General features: G+C 51.9%; 1 protein-coding gene across 1 annotated transcript in view; it reads left to right on the forward strand.

The window, feature by feature from the left end:
- ADGRD1 (adhesion G protein-coupled receptor D1) overlaps positions 1-17,504 on the forward strand; it is a 146,760-nt gene that overhangs the window by 86,386 nt on the left and 42,870 nt on the right. The window contains exons 14-15 of the mRNA XM_060170633.1: positions 7,828-7,901; positions 11,748-11,871. Of these exons, the coding sequence (XP_060026616.1) occupies positions 7,828-7,901; positions 11,748-11,871 (198 nt within the window). The remainder of the gene's footprint in view (positions 1-7,827; positions 7,902-11,747; positions 11,872-17,504) is intronic.

Here is a 17,504-nt window from a genome sequence, read left to right on the forward strand (position 1 = left end):
TTATAAAGCAGAACGAACACACCATTGTAAAGCAATTATACTCCAATAAAGATGTAAAAAAAACAAGCTGACCAGTTTGCTGTGCGTGGGGCTGGACTCTGATGGGGGCCGGGAGGCTGCGGATGGACCCTGTGAGGAACGATCGTTTCCCTTGGTTCTGGCCCAGACCACACAAGAGATACTTGTGCTTTAAGTGGGAACAACACACACACCTCAGGATCCAAAAGGGATGTTAATACAGCAACCAGGGCCCCAGGAGGCAGGAGGAGGTCCCGGGAGGAAGTGAGCGGGCCTACACCCGGGTCTGCCGTGCACCTCGATGTGCTGGGTTTGCCTGGGACTCACGTGTGGTGACAAATAGTTGAGATCCGAGGCGCCAGGGAGGAGGAGAGGATAATTATGAGTTATGGTTGTATTGTCCCTGACGAGGAGACCTGTGGTCCCCTTAACTGGCTTACCACCTAATTCCACGTTCCTGTGCAGAATTCAGCTAATCAAAATGAAACTTAGATATTAAAATCCCTGACTTAATGGTTGGGGACATTTTATCTCCTGCCCAAGTTGTGTTTCCTCCAGCTAGAAAGCTTGGTTTGTTGATCGTTCATCTGATGCTGGTTTAACTCTCTAAAAAATTTTTATTTTGGAATAATGATAGATTCACAAGAACATCACTGAAATCAAGATACAGAACCACCTTACCACCCAAAACATCTTTGGTTGCACTTCCATCCGTAACTCCTGGCAACCAATGATGTTTCCCATCCTTATGATTTTGTCATGTTGAAAAGGGTATATAATAGGATCATACAGACCTTGCCTTTTGAAATTGGCTTTTTTCATTCAACCTAATGCCCGTGAGATCCGTACAAGCTGTCACGTGTGTCGCTAGTTCAAACCGTTTTTGCTGGGTAGTCATCCAGGGTCTGGATAAATTGCGGTGTGTTTAGCCAGTCACCCACTGAGGGGTGTTTTGGTTGTTTCCAATTTTTGACAATTACGAGTAAAGCTGTTATGAAGAATTGTGTACAGGTTTTTGTGTGGAAATAGTTTCTCTTTCTCTGGGGTAAATGCCCAGGAGTGCAATTGCAGGGTCATGGGATAAGTATTTTCAATATTTCTTAAAACTTCCAAACGCTTTTGCAGAGGGGCTGTACCGTTTTATGTTCCCACCAGCGATGTATGAGCGATTTAGTTTCTCTGCATCTTTGCCCGTGTTTGGTTCAGTCGTCTTTTATTTTAGTTGTTCTCGTTGTGGTCTGAATTTGAATTTCCCTGAGGGTTAGTGATGTTGAAGATCTTGTCTTCTGCTTCTTTGCCGTCTGTGTATCCTCTTCAGGGAAATGTCTCTTCACGTCCTTTCCCCTTTTTCTAACGGGATTCTTTGTTTTATTTTTACAGTTGAGTTTTGAGAATCCTTTGTGTGTTCTGGATATGACTCCTCTGTCAGATACGTGGTTTGTAAATGTTTTCTCCTAATCTGTGGCTCATCTTTTTATCCTCTTAATAGGGTCTTTCACAGAGTGTGAGGTTTTTAGTTTTTATGAAGCCCAATTTATTTATTTTTCAATTTTATGGAATGTATTTCCTACACTGGCGTCATAGCTGAGTACTCTTCAATGGACTGTAGGTCCTGAAGATTTTTTTTCTATGTTATCATCTAAAAGTTCTACAGTCTTATGTTTAACATTCACTGTAGGATCTATTTTCAGTGAATTTTTTGTAAGGTGTGAGATTTAGGTTGGCTTATTGATTGATGGTCCTATGGATGTCCAGTGGCTCTGGCATTATTTGGTGAAAGAACCATCCTTCCTTCATTAAATTATTTTTGATTCTTTGTCAAACGTCAGTTGACTGGACTTGTGTGGGCTGTCTCTGGGTCTCTACTCTGTTCCACTGATCTATTTGCTGGCGGTCAGGATGTGTCTTTGTAACTCATTTTCTTTCTGAAAATTCACCCCGTATTAGGACAATGTTGTTATCTTAGACTTGCGGGCATGTACAGAATGTATTTTATGAGTCACTATAACAAAAGTAATGACACTTATATTTTTATCGAGCATGTTTTCTCATGGGAGGAGATGATTCCAGGAAAATGAGGATCTTACGTTTTCCCTAGAAAAGACATTTTTGCTAGTTTAATGAATTTGTCCTAATTCAGACAAATCCCAAGGTGTTCTCCACCCTCCCCTCTTGGATTAGGAAGGAGAGGGCATTGAGGGTCTCCTTTGGGAGTTAAACCCTCCAGGGTCAAGGTGCCCCTCTTAAGTACAGCCGGCCTGGCACTGGGGTCTGTGAGCCGCTGTTCCCTGGAGGACTTTCTGTGGTTATCTTGAGCGGGGAATCAGGGGGCAGGGGCTGAAGTGGGATTAAACGTTAGGAATCTGAGGCCAGGACGGGTGCCCTGGTCCTGTTTAAACAAAACTGGAAGCAAATCTGTGTGGCAACCCCAGACTCACGAGAGAGCTGTAAATAGATAAGATGTCTGGCATCAGACAGTCCCACGTGTGTGGCTCAACACGAGACTTTCCGGGTTTTTTTTGTTTTTTTTCCTTTGCGGTACGCAGGCCTCTCACTGTTGTGGCCTCTCCCGTTGCGGAGCACAGGCTCCGGACGCGCAGGCTCAGCGGCCATGGCTCACGGGCCCAGCCGCTCCGCGGCATGTGGGATCTTCCCGGACCGGGGCACGAACCCGTGTCCCCTGCATCGGCAGGTGGACTCTCAACCACTGCGCCACCAGGGAAGCCCAAGATTTTCGTTTTTTAAAAAACAAGAATCTGTGCAGCCCATTCCTGTGAAATGGGGAAGGAGCTTATGGAAAGAGCCCCGACCTGCGGGCTGACAGGCACTCACGGCCGCCCTCGTCCTCACGCATTCCTGCCTCTTTCTGCTTCTGTTTTCTGCTCCCCGCTCCGCCTTCCCTGGGACCCACCTCTCTGCTCTGAGACTCCGCCACGGGGACGATTTGAAAACACTTTCTGTTCAGTTCTGTGGCCGGCTGTTCTAATTCCAGATCCCCATGTAAGTTCACAGGTGTTTTTTCTTTGCTTTTTGCTGGAAGCATCGGAGCAATTTCCTCTCTGCGTGTTTCCCTCACCCGCCAGGCAGGTTTACACACCGAATATAAACCGTGAGCGTAAAAGTCAGGAGTCTGCAGGCCCCGTTCCTCTCAAACTGGAGCCGTGAGGTTTAACAGAGGAGAGAGGGCCTGGGGAACCACGGGCGATCACAGTTAGAATTGAATTCCCTTCTGGCATCGGACCCACCCCTGCGCCCAGCACCCCGCAGGGACAGGGAAGGCGGGGAAACCCGAGGTCCCCGCACGTGTGGACCCCGCGTTCCCCGGCTCTGGACGGGTCCTCGGTGGGCGTCTCTGCCCCGGACCCGGTGGCCGTGCCGCTGTATCCCGTGCAGATGGTGCTGGGGTGGTGAGGGCATGGAGCCGCAAAGCCCCCGGGAGCCCCTTCTCTGTGAGGTCAAAGGTCTCAGCATCTCACCCTGTCTGACCTTTCACCCTCAGCACTTGGGCCAGCTCAGCCCAGCAGGCTGCCCGGGTCTCCCTTTCCAGAGGTGAATCTCAGATGTCTCCTTCATGGGGCCCTGCCCTGCCCCCGTCCTGCCAGAGGCTAAGATGCTGGAGTCTGTCTTAGCATCTTCAGGAGGGACTGCCTGTGATTCTGTGGGAGAGAGAAGCGCCCCAAGATGCCAGAGGAGGCTGAGGCTGGATGCACGGTGTCCCCCGTCAGCCCCACTCGACATTACCTCTGTGATTCTTGCCTCCCCTAAAGGTGGGACGTTTCAACCATGCAGAGTCCTGGCCCCAGGCTTGTGAGGTGAGCCTGGCTGGAGGGGAGGGTGCCGACAGCCGTGCGCAGCTGCCCACAGCTATGGGGGGGGCACTTGGGCCCTTCCATTGCTTTACTAAGGGTCAAAATTAAGGGCTGTGGACACATCTGTGTTTTGCTTGGGACAGAGATAGGCAAGTACCTTTCCGGCCAATGTATAAGTTAAACTATATACAGTCAGCCCTCCGTATCTGAGGGTTCCATATCCACAGATTCAACTAACCTCGGATGGAAAATATTCAGAAAAAAATTCCAGAAATTTCCAAAAAGCAAAATATCAACTTACCATGCACTGACAACTGTTTACATAGCATTTACATTGTGTTAGGTGTTATACGTAATCTAGAGATGATTTAGAGTATACAGGAGGATGTGTGTAGGTTATATGCAAAAACGACCACTTTTTATACAGCACTTGAGCACCTGTGGACTTTGGTATCCTCGGGGCTCCTGGAACGAATCCCCCATGGCTACCGAGGGACGATTATACTGGCCTAAAAAGCAAGCACATTTCTAAACAAGGAACATTCACAGGCTGTTGTCGGGTAGATTTTCTCCTCTCCTGATGTGTGTCTCTCAGAAGCAGACCCCTTGCTGTACTGGCAGCAGACAGTGAATCCTCGATTAGTCCCATTTGCTTCTCCCCAGATGGGAAGACCTTATGGCTGTTGGCAGAAGTCTCAGATCCTGTAGGAGAGATTCCGCAGGGCCCGTGTAGCCCTTCCCCATGGGATGTGCTTAGGTGGACACGTCTGGTGAAGAGTCAGGGCTTCCCTGTGGACCACAGGACTCCACAGGGTCCTCGGCCTCAGGACCCAGGAGTGGTTCAAGGGGGATGCTACTCGCTCACCCCACCCTGATGGGGCACCCCACCTCCTGGGCCCCGGGGTGACTGGCTGGGATGTCGCCCAGGCACTCGGGAGGCTGATGGGCGGACGGCGCCTCCCACACCTCTGGGAAAGTGGGCCGTGACCTGGAAGCCTCGCCCTCCTTTCTCTGGCAGCACCGTGGCCGGTGTGTTCACACCGTCCAGTGGTGTTCCTGGGAACCGTCTAGGTCTCCCTCCCTGCAGACGTGCTGAGAGCCTTTGTTCCACTTCAGCTGCAAACTTCAAACACAGAAGGAGGGGATCTGCTTTTTCCATCACAGGCGCGGAGCCGGGAGGAACCCAGACAGAGGCAGGAGTTTCCCATCTTGGGTGTGATCCTGGCCCCAGACCCCGGTCTGCCCTCCACCCTGCCGACCACACAGGCACTTGGCTCGTGGGTCGTGCCTGATTTTTAAGCTCCCCTTGAAGAGTGATTTAGATCCAGAGTCAGAGGGTCAGGCCTTCGGCCTCTGTGCCGCTCCCACGTGGAAGTGCTTCCCTGCGCTCAGAGCAGGGCTGGCGATGAGAGGAGGGGTGACCCTTCTTCCTGGGGGAGCTTCCGGGCCTCTGATGACGCGGGCGCCTGGCTGCTGCCCCCTTCTAGTGCCGCTGCCGTCACATTTCATTACTTTGCACAAGCGTCACACGTAGTTTAAACAAATGGGACCTAGTTAAACTGAAAAGCTTTTGCACAGCAAAGGAAGCTGTGACAAAACGAAAAGACAGCCTACTGAATGGGAAAAGATATCTGCAAATGATACAACCGATAAGGGGTTAATATCCAACATATATTACAGAAGCAGCTCATATAACTCAACGTCAAACAAACAACCTGATTTAAAAATGGGCAGAAAAACTGAATAGACATTTTTCCAAAGAGCAGATGCAGATGGCAGCAGGCACGTGAAAAGATGCTCAACATCACGAATCATCAGGAAAATGCAGATCAGAACCACAGTGAGATGTCACCTCACACCCGTCAGAATCCTATCGTCAAAAAGAACACAGATAACAAATGAGCGTGTGGAGAAAAGGGAACCCTCCTACACTGTTGGCGGGAATGGAAACTGATACAGCCACTGTGGAGAACAGTATGGAGATTCCTTAAGAAACTAAAAATAGAGCTACCATACAACCCAGCAATTCCACTCCTGGGTCTATAGCTGAAAAAAAACCAAAAATAAAAACACTAATTTGAAAAGATACATACACCCCAATGTTCATAGCAGCACTATTTACGATCGTCAAGGTATGGAAGTAACCTAAGCGTCCATCAAAAGATGAATGGATAAGGAAGATGTGTTCCATATATACAATGGAATACTACTCAGCCATAAAAAAGAATGAAATTTTGCCATTTGCAATAACATGGATGGACTTGGAGGGCATTGTGCTAAGTGAAATAAGTCAGACAGAGAAAGACACATACTGTCTGATGTCACTTATATATGGAATCTAAAAAATACAACAAACTAGTGAATACAACAAAGAAGAAACAGAGTCACAGATACAGAGAACAAACTAGCGGTTACCAGTGGGGAGAGGGAAGTGGGCGGGGAGGGGCAATATAGGGGTAGAGGGAGAAAAAAAGGGGAAAAAACGGCACATAGCAGTGTCCTGGAGGGTCTGGTCCTGCCCGGGGCCAAGGAAGCCTCGCTGAGACTGGGCAGGGGTCACCAGCAGCTTCTTACGTGTATTTTCGATTTTGTGGGGTTTGCACATCGCACACTGCAGTTCCCCTGCTAATGACCTTCTGTGACTCTGAATGGCTGCAGCCTCAGGGCTGTCTGGGACTGAGCAGGGTCACAGCAGGCTGAGACACGAGGAGGGGGCAGCATAGGCAGCCTCTGTCCAGCTTCTAGTGGTTCTCAGGTTCAGGTGCGTCACCTGAAGGACTTGTGAAAATCCAGAGGCCGTCCTCACCCCCCGAGTTTCTGATTCTGTGCTGGGGCCCAGGGGTGGCCTGGGGTGATGCTGAGGCTGCTGTGAGGACCACTCTTTGAAAACCGTCCTCAGCATTGAACGTGGGATGGGGTGCCAGCCGGGGTGGCCCAGGTGGCATGTGGATGAGGTCAGGCGTCTTGGACACAGCCTAAAAACAGGGTGAGGAAAAGGGAGGCTGAACCTTCTTAGGGTTTCTCCCGTGGACTTTCTTGAGCCTTTGGTTGTGTTGCTCCCTGAGCTTCCTTATAGGGTTTGAGGCTCAGGTAAGCTCAGCTCCCTGAGTACCAGGCCCCTGTCTCCTGAACCAGTGGGTGCTCAGCGAGAGGATACCCCTGTCGGTTTCTGACCCACGCGTTCTCCTGCAGCCCAGCCCGGTGGTTGCGTGTCCGGGGACATCAGATAAGAGGTTCTTGAACTATTGATTGGGAGTCGATTAGATACCATTGAGCCCAGTCTCCTGTGGTGCCGCTGGCTTCCCAAGCTCCCTGGCAAGATTCCTGGACGAGTCTCTGCATCTCGTTGAGGCAGAGCAGCTGCTGCCAGGTGCCCTGAGCTGGCATCCCGGAAAAGCCCAGGGACGAGCGAGAATCCTAGGAACAGGGTCATTGATGGAACGGTTCACTTATTCGTTCTTTTGTCCATTGGTTCAATAAATACTTAGTAAGCGCCTGCTGCGTGCCAGACACTAGGGTAGGCACCAGGGTACAGCAGGAAACGAGATAGCTCACTGTGTGCGTGCTCTAGAGAGGAAGACAGCCCACAGGTAAGTAAGTAAATACATAATGTGCTGCATGGAGATCAGTGCTATGAAGAAACGCGGTAAGAGGAATGGGCAGGTTGGTATTGTTTTGAGTGAGCCGGCAGGGTCTCCTGAGGAGAAGGCCGGGAGGGTGGGAGCCACGGCGTTGTCTTGGGGGAGAGCTTTGTAGAGGGAGGACACAGCAAGTGCAAAGGCCCTGAGGCGGCAGCCCTGGTGAAGGAGAGCCGGGAGAGAGATGGGGCCGGGTGACCCGCCCTCTCCGACCACAAGGGTTGCGACGGGAGGTCAAGGGCTTTGTGTATTGCCAGCCCCGTGGGGTCTTGTGGGCTGTGAGGGTGCGGCTGTCACAGCAGTTTTGGTAGCTCGGCTTGTCCGGCTGGATCATGAGGCGTGTCCATCCTCTGTCATTTCAGACTCAAAGGCAGTACATCGAGACTACCAATGAGAGCAACCGGATCTTCCTGTATTGCGCCTTCCTGGACTTCAGGTACTATCTGCGTGGGAGGGTCCCGGGGCGAGAAGGGAGCAGAGGAGGGGCGGGAGGGGGCCCAGGGTGTCCATGCTCGGTCACACGCCTGTCCAGGTTATGATCTACTTTTATTTTGTTGCTTCTTATACTCTCTTTTTCTTACTCCAGTTGGATTTTTGTGTGTATTTTTTTTTAACATCTTTACTGGAGTATAATTGCTTTGCAATGGTGTGTTAGTTTCTGCTGTGTAACAAAGTGAACCAGCTATACATATACACATATCCCCATATCTCCTCCCCATTGCGTCTCCTGCCCACCCTCCCTATCCCACCCCCCTAGTGTGTATTTGTGTGTATTTTTGGTACCATTTTATCTCTCCTATTGACCTCTGGTGTATACTTCCTTTTAATTTTTTGTAGTGGTTGCCCTGGGGCTTAGAGTATATATCTTTAATTCATCCGTGTCTACCTTCCAATAATATTTTATACCACCACACATGTATTCTGAGACATTACAACAATCTTTTCACAATTCTTCTTGCCCATCCTTTGCACTATTCTTGTTGTACATTTTACCTTTACAGATGCCAGAAACGCACAATACATTGCTAGGATTTTTGCTTTAGAAAGTTAGTTATCCGCTAAAGCAATTCAAATCAAGAAAATAATAACTGCATATTTCCCTTCATTTTTTCCATCTCCAGCTATTTCATTTCTTTGCGTAGATCACAGTTTCCGTCTGGTATATTCCTGTAACTTTTCTTGTAGTGTGAGTCTGCTGGCAGGAAGTTCAGCGGACTTTTATTTTTGAAAGATATTCTCACTGAGCTTAGAATTCTGGGTCGCTTTTTTTCCCTAGACTTACACTCTAACAAATGATAGAAGCAATATATCAAAACATTATTCTTTTAAAAAAGAAAGCATTATAAGGAGAGCATATGTCCCGTTGGACCTTTAGATCTTACCCTGATCTCTCCTCTTGCCTGTAGTAGCCACAGTGGGGAGATTTTTGTGTGTATTTTTTGATAATTTATGCATGTTTTATATTTATGTTCTTGGGAAATATATGGTGTTGTTTAGTTCCATGTTTCTTGCATCATTCCACCATCCTTATTTCGTGTTCTGCCCACATCTCTTTTCACCGATATGTAGTATTTTTTTCATATTTATATACACACATTCCATTTATGCACGTGAAAGAACAGTTTTCTGCTCAGATGCCAACTTCCTAGGTCACAGGGTAAGACGCGTATTTTCCTGTTATTTGCTGTCTCTTGACCGGCTGCCATGGCAGATTTATTTACTCACAAGTCGGGGAACCAGGCTTCTTGTTTCCACGGGTTCCCTGGGATGTGGATCTCTACACGCACACAGAGGTGATGCCACGCGGGGCTCAGCTCCCCTGGTTAGTGAAGACATCGTCACGGCTTCGTGGCTCCATTTGGGAAAATGTGACTTTCACGGTTTTTAATTCGCAGTCACTCTTGGCGCCAGCAGAGGGGACACGTTCCATCCTAGGACCTCGCTCCCTGAGTGCGTGCCCGCTACTTCTCAGGTCACCCTCTAATTCAAGTGTGGCCTTCATACCTTCCATGGACAAAGGTCACATACAGCCCAGCAGCCGGTGTCGCTGGTTCTCGAGGGCCGGGGACAGGTTAGCCCTAACAGGTGGCAGGGTGGGGCAGGACGTGCCCATCTTTAAGGCCCTTTGATCCTGATGCTACTGGGGGCTTGCTCCTGAAAACTGGTAGGTTCGAGTGGTGCTGGCTGTGCTCTCTGGTCTCCGCTAAATGCTCCCCACCTCACTCATCACAAACGCTGCCTCTGAAGCCGCTGTCCCCGAGCCTCGGCCCTCAGGTTCAGCGCCACCCCTCAGCCTTCTCCAGACGACCCTTCCCACCTCTCCCTCGGGTTCCACGCTGCCCAAGCTCACCGAGAGCTACAATCGCACAGCATCCTCACAGGGACACCCTCTGCCTCAGGGATGAAAATAAAGATGCCGCTAGCGTGTGCTTTGTTCACAGAACACCGCAGGAGCGCGGCAGGACTGTGTTTATCCATCATCCCTCTGGGACGGCCACCTTTCTCATCCACGGCTGACATTGCCGTGAAAATGGAATGTACAGCAAAGAGAAACTAGAGCCTTTAAATTTCTCCAGCTTTATAAAAGCTTTCCCCAGGGGCCCCTGCCTTTGGCCGAAGCAAAGATTTGTCTTTGCTGATCACTCAAAGTTGCAATTTCTGGGAAGAACCATTTAAGCGTCCTTTCTGTGAATTTGAAACTATAGAGAGATACAGGGAAGAAAATTGTAGTCGCTCATATTCTCACCACAAGAGTGAACCACGGTTAACATTTGTGCATTTTTGCTTCATGTCATTTTTGTCTAGGTTTATACTTTAAGAAATAAAGCAAGTAATACGTCAAAACATTATCCTTTAAAAAATTATAAAAAAGTAAATATGTAAAAGACTTTTACATCTTATCCTGGTCTCTTGCCCTCTCTGTGGGGAGTTTTCTCAATAATTTATCTATAATTTATGGTTATGTTCATAGAAAATATACGATCTTCTTGCGTGTCACGCCCTTGCATCATTATTATTGCATTCAACATTGTATATGAAGTTTCTGTGTTTTATCCGTATGGATACATGCTGCTTTTGACTGATGTATATACCCTACCAAATTTTATCCAGGTCCCCGAGGTGGACATTAGGGAACTTTAAAATGTTCTCTAGTGTCACGCATCATTCAGTAAATACCCCAGACGCATCCCTGCGCACAGAGCTCAGAATTCTCTAGAAGTGGGATTGCTGGGTTGCAGGACCCGCACACTTCACGCTTTCTAGATTTTATTGAAGTACAGTTGATTTACGATGTTGTGTTAATTTCTTCTGTACAGCAAAGTGATTCAGTTATAGATATATATATTCTTTTCCATTATGTTTTGTCACAAGATACTGAATATAGTTCCCTGTGCTATACAGTAGGGCCTTGTTGTTTATCCATTCTATATATAATAGCTTGCATCTACTAATCCCAAACTCCCAGTCCATCCTTCCCCCAACTCCCCTCCCCCTTGGCAACCACAAGTCTGTCCTCTAGGTCTGTGAGTCTGTTTCTGTTTCATAGATATGTTCATTTGTGTTGTATTTTAGATTCCACATATAAGTGATATATGGTATTGGTCTCTGTCTTTCTGACTTAACTTCGCTTAGTATGATAATCTCTAGTTGCATCCATGTTGCTGCAAATGGCATTATTTCATTCTTTTTTGTGGCTGAGTAATAATCCATTGTATATACGTGCCACATCTTCCTTATCCATTCCTCTGTCGCTGGACACTTAGGTTACTTCCATGTCTTGGCTACTGTGAACAGTGCTGCTGTGAACTTGGGATGCATGGATCTTTCTGAATTATAGTTTTGTCTGGGTATATGCCAGCAAAGGAAACCATCAACAAAATGAAAAGACAACCTACAGAATGGGAGAGAACATTTGCAAATGATGCAACTGATGAAGGCTTAATTTCCAAAACATACAAAGGGCCCATACAACTCGTAACAACAACAACAACAATCAAAAAATGGTCAGAAAATCTAAATAGACATTTCTCCAAAGAAGACATACAGATGGCCAGTAGACACTCCATGTTTATTGGCTGCTGGACCAGGTGTTTTGCAAAGCGATGGGGCCAGAGTGGTTATGCCGCTTTCCCCTCCCGGGAGGAAAGAGGTGCTGTTTCGTGGGCCCTGATCAACGCCAGAAACACGCTAGCCTCCTCAGCCTGGTGGTGAGGACGCTGTCTCAGCCCACGGGCCAAGGGTGGGCTTTGCTTCCCACTGACGGTTCCTCCTGTGTCCTCAGCTCCGGAGAAGGCATCTGGTCGAACCAGGGCTGCGCTCTCGCCGAGGGGAACCTCAGCTACTCTGTCTGCCGCTGCACACACCTCACCAACTTCGCCATCCTGATGCAGGTGGTCCCGCTGGAGGTAAGCGCCAGGCGGGGAGGGGCTCTTGGACTGCGAAGAGGTGCCCCCTCTCCGTCAGCCTGCAGTGGGGGCCAGGTGGCAGGTCTTCGTCGTCAGCGCCGGGGGCTTCAGCCGCAGCAGGGCAGATGGGAGCCTGCACAGGTAGGGAGGCCCGGTGGTTGGGGACCCTCACGAGGCTCTGCTTCTTTGCAGAAGCTCCTGTGCTCCAGGTTTCCTCAGGCAGCACCTGAGCAGACCCTGGGTCCCTCTCGAGGATGCACGTGCCGCCCAGGAGGTGGTCATGGCCGCGTTTCCTGTCTTTGGTCACTGGGCTGTGAGACCCTCCCTGTGCCATGGGCGTGTCCAGCAGAGTGAGGTCCTCGGCTATAAGCAGTGTGCCTGGATGTCCAGAGAAAGTGTCACCAGTGGTGGCATACAGCTGCACCTATGTCCAGGGTGGCCACACCGTGTCCTCGGAGCATTTCTGCTGTGAGACAGGAGACCCTGGGCTGCAGATGGGGCCCTGGACCTGTTTCTGAGGGACCTGACTTCCAGCCCCAGCGGGAGTGAGCCCTGAGGTGGGGGAGGGGATTTCCGACCACCCCCTGCGTCCTTCTCTCCAAACGGGGCCAGGACGTCTATCCTCAGGTTAAGGATGGAAGAGGCCCCTCCTGGTTGGGTTTCTCTGCTTCAGAATATTTAATCTTTATTGCCTACTAGGCTTGGTCAGCACTAAGAACTAGAGATTAACTTCTGTGGTTCAAGGGAGGCCTAGCTTGTAAGAGAAAACATGGTGATCTTTAAAAATGCAGATGTGGGGCTTCCCTGGTGGCGCAGTGGTTAAGAACCCACCTGCCAATGCAAGGGACACGGGTTCGAGCCCTGGTCCAGGAAGATCCCACGTGCCGCAGAGCTACTGAGCCTGCGAGCCACAACTACTGAGGCCTGCGCTCTAGAGCCCGCGAGCCACAACTACTGAGCCCTCGAGCCACAACTACTGAGCCCGCATGCCGCAACTCCTGAAGCCTGAGCACCTAGAGCCCGTGCTCCGCAATAAGAGAAGCCACCGCAATGAGAAACCCACGCACCTCAACGAAGAGTAGCCCCCGCTCGCTGCAACTAGAGGAAGCCCGCGTGCAGCAACGAACACCCAATGCAGCCAAAAATAAATAAATAACTTACAAAAATGCAGACGCCCCGTGGTAGGATCCTCTGAACCGTGCTCAGTCCCTGACACCTGAGCGTGACGACTTCCTTGGCTTCTGAGGCCCACGGAGAAAACTGAATCTCCTGGCGGGGGTGGGAGCGCAGGGAGGCGACGGGGCTTCCCCTAGGATCTCCTAAGATGCAGGGCGGCTCGGGCACCTGGAGACACGTTTGGTTTCATCCCACACTGGTTTTGGAGACTGAGGTTTTTTACGACTGTGAATTTCTGCTGCTCTTGAAGATCTGTGGTGATGCTGGGCCAGAGCTCTCACCTGAGGCAGTGGGGCTGCAGCTGGGCAGGGGCTTTCTCCCCCTGTGTCAGTGGAGCTGAGTCCTCCAGCCGCTCGGCGCACCGGCCACTTGTCAGGAGGATGCTCCGACCTCCCCACTCCCGTGTGCCTGAGAGAAGGGAGGTGGCGGCTGACGGGCAATAAGATGCCCTGGGCCGGCTGAGTCTCCGTTGCTGTATGACCTGCTCTGGCAAACCCGCCACCCGTCACGCGGCCCCGCCCTCTCAGGGTACATCCACTCGCAGGGTCTGTCTGCTTATGAACGGACTCTGTTCTCCTGAGTGTTGTAGCCCAGGCACTGCACACACTGGGCGTCAGGAAGTATTTGATGAGCGCCGTGATTGCATCGGTTTTGTTAGGAAAGGTGTGGTTCTTATAGCAACACCCAGACTGCAAGCAGTATTTACCTAAGGGTTGGTTCCTTATCCACCATCATTCGACAGATACCTATCGGGTGTATCGCCAGGCCCAGAGCTTCATTTGTAAACAAGAAAAACCATGCGTTTCTGCTTTGGAGTAGGTTATATTCGAGTGGGAAAGACAGAGCATAAACAAATGAGGGGATAAATCAGTACGTTCAAAGAGCAGTAAGTGTAGGAAGAACCTTGGAGGGGGCGATGGAGGAGACGGCAGGTGGGGAGGGGGGACGCCTTCGGGGACTGTGATCTGGGGGGTTGTCTCCGAGGAAGTGACATTTGAATGGCCAGCAGAGTCTTGTCTCTAGAAGGCCTGGGAGAGGAATATTCCAGGCTGAGAACAGCGAGTGCAGAGGGCAGGAGGGCTGATGAGGTTGGCGTATTGCGGGTGGAAGGTGGTGAGCAGGGCGCTCTTTCCATTGCAAAGCGTATCACGGATTTTACAAGCAGACTGTGGGTTACTTATGGGGACTCCGGAGAGGAGTTCCTGGCGATCCCTAGGAGGACATGGGGGCTGGTCCGCCCCCCATCCCGCGAACTTCCCGCACGGACACACGCAACACTGTCGATCTGAACAGATGACCCCCTCTGCTCTGCTCGTGAGGAAGCTTCAAGCGAGGGTGGGGTGAGCAGGCTTCGTAGCAACGCCATCAGACGGAGTAGCCAGGAGTTGCTAGGTTACTCCTGGGAAAACTGACGACGCGTGAAATGAAGCCCAGCTTTTAGTTTCAGAGCAGGCAGTTCTGTCGTAGACTTGAGGGGTGCAAGCCCACCTGTCCGCCCAGCGCACCTGTTGTCCAGGCAGGTGTGACCCCCCACAAACAGTCCCAGTGGGAGCATTTTCTTGAAGGTGTGACCTTTCGGGGGCAGTTGAGTGACTGACACCTCCTCCCTTTTCATTTCCCTCCCTCGCACGTCCTCGGTCAAAGCCCTTTCTCGGGGCTTCCCTGGCGGATCGGCTTCCAGTGCAGGGGATGCGGGCTCCCTCCCCGGTCAGGGAACTAAGATCCCACCTGCCACGGAGCCACAACTACTGATCTTGCGCACCTCAGCAAAAGAGACCGCGTGCTGCAAACTACAGAGCCCACGCACTCTGGAGCCCGCGCGCCACAACCAGAGAGAGAGAACCCACACGGCACAACTAGAGAGAAGCCCGTGCGCCGCAACGAAAGATCCCGCATGCCGAAACTAAGACCCGACGCAGCCAAAAAAACAGAAAAAAACACCTTTCTCTCGTTGACCTGCAGCTCTCTGATCCTAAGTCGGGGCGCACGCTGGGTTGTGAGCCGTCGGTAGCCGGGGAGATCAGTGCGGTGGGCCGTTGCTAGTGATTTAAAGAAGAATGAAGTAAGATGACAACATAGCAGAGTGCATTGAAGTCGGGAGAGTAAGCCCCTGTTCGTGAGGCCTGAGCATCAGCTCCCCTGACTGCACGAGGCGTCCGCTCTGCTGGCCCGTCCACTCAGTTGCTTCCTCTGCCACCCTTGCTTATCCTAGTCCACGGGTCCTGACACCACTCATATCTCCTGGCACATCAGGCCCTGGCAGATGAGAAGCGCGGCCTCTGTGAGGCTCACCCTCCGCCTCCGTCCTCCACCCGGGCCCCCTTCTCCTCCCTCCTGCCCGGGCCTCGGCCCTTGTGGCTCAGTCTGCAACCTTCTGGTGTCACAGGGGAGAGTCCAGCCGCTCACATTAGCCCCCGGCAAAGGCACCGCCCTGCCGCCACGCAGAGCCTTGGTCAGTAGCGCCCGGAGGTCTGAGGGGTCCTGTGACCAAGCCCCCTCCTTGACGAGTGGAGAAAATGAAGCCCAGAGGGCGGGGTGGCCCAGCCTGTGGTCTCTCGTCCATCCATCAGTGAATTGTTGAGTTCCAGGTGACCCCTAGGCTTTTCAGGCGTTATTCTGGGAAAATGCAGTGCTCAAGGTCTTGAGTGCGGGTGGAGACGCGGCCTGTGAGGGCAAACGTGAGAGGGGCAGGCCGGAAGACAGAGGTGGCCCCGCAGCGCCTTCTGGGCGGGGGGCGACGGGTAGAGACCCCGGGGGGTGCGGGGGAGCCATGCAGACGCAGATGGAAGGGCGTCCGGGCAGAGGGGCCGTGGGTGTGAGGCCTGAGCACGAACGGCAAGGAGGCTGGTGCAGCTCCCAGGACACATGCCAGGGAGCTTCAGACCCAAATGCCCGGGGCGCCGAGAGGCCGCCGGAGCGACGGGGGTGGAGGCCATCGCGGAGGGTGTGGGTGTGGTGCACTGAGAGCCCCTGCCCGCTGACGGGGCAGCCGCTGCGCATGCGGACTGGAGCTGCTCCCTCTTTGACTGAGAAAAGCTGGAGATGGGTTTTGTGCAAAATCTCTTGATTTTTAGAAGTGTCATCAGTTATCGCTTCTAGGCCACGTGTGAGAGGTGTATCCGTGGCCTGGGCCAGTCTGATGTCCGCAGCCCAGCAGCCCGAACCCCATGTGCTCAGGGACCGTCGGGTCTTGTGAAAACGCTGATCTAGGTTCCTCAGGTCTGGGTGGTTCCCTGCCCACAGGGCCCAGGTGGTGCCCAGGCACTGCTGGCCCCAGACCTCTCTCTGAATAGACCCTAGTCAGGCACCTTGTCTGTCAAAGTCCCGTGAAAGTGGCTGGGCCGGTGGTTACAGATTTGAAGGGCGAGTTAGGGTTAGTCTGATTCCAGACGTGTGCTCTGTAGCAGGTGATGGGACCTCGGCTGGGGGTCTGAAGAGGGGAGTGGGACAGATGGCCCTCCAGGAAGTAAGATGCAGAGGACACTGGTGAGACTGCCTCTTGGGAGAGCAGTTCCAGGGACGCAGGAAACAAGACTTGTTCTACAGTGAGCTGCAGGCAGACCGAGAGCCAGAAGAAGGGCAGGTGCTCTGTCTGCAGGCGTGGCAGCTCTGGGGTCACTGGAGGTGGGCTGTGGTCCTGGGGGTCACAGAGCAGAGTGCCTGCTGGTGACAGTGAACACAGGAAAGGCACCGTTTTGGGGTCTCTTCCCTCCTTCTGGCCTCGCCATGTGGGCCTCGCAGATGAGGGTTGGGGGACTTCCCCAAGGTCACCTGGGGGCAGAGTCCGGACTTGAGCTCTGCCCTCCTGTGCAAAGCTCAGGCTGGTGGTCACGCCCCGGGTTGGACCCTTTACCCACCGAGGACTAAAGCCAGTTTCCTCTGTGACGTGGGTGGGCCTGTTGGGCAGTGGGAGTGGGCAGAGGGGCAAACGCTCAGCAGGAAGCTGTGCTTGTGCCTGTCGGTGGGAGAGGGGGCAGGAGAGGCGGCTCGGTCTAGGAAGCCGGACGACTGGGGTCACAGAGCATCTGTGATTACAGATCTGCCACCACTCAGTGGCAACACCAGATTTAGACACAGTCAGTGGGTGTGTTCATGGAAGCAAATCATATCATCGCCAGGAAAGGTCGATTTGAAAATGGGTTAAAATTAGCTGTGCTAAAAATGAATGTTTTCGTGAACGTTAAAAAAAGCAACAAGGCAGTTATCACAGGTAGATGCCAGATCCGTGGGGCTTTTGGAGAATTAATGCAAACGGCACGAACGCCTTTACCTCCCTGATGGCGTGTCGAGCCCGCGCCTTCCTGGGCTCCCGGGCAGGCTCTCTCCTCCGAGCCCGCGTTGCTTCTCCCTGCCCGTCTCTCCTGGCTCCCCTCCCACCCAGCTTCCGCCTTGGGGGTCTGCCCTTGGACCCCTGCCTCCCCGAGTGAGTCAAACAAGGGTGGGGAGAGACTGGACTG

Source organism: Lagenorhynchus albirostris, chromosome 14 (genome assembly GCF_949774975.1).
Source record: "Lagenorhynchus albirostris chromosome 14, mLagAlb1.1, whole genome shotgun sequence".
In the NCBI taxonomy this organism is placed as follows: Eukaryota; Metazoa; Chordata; class Mammalia; order Artiodactyla; family Delphinidae; genus Lagenorhynchus; species Lagenorhynchus albirostris.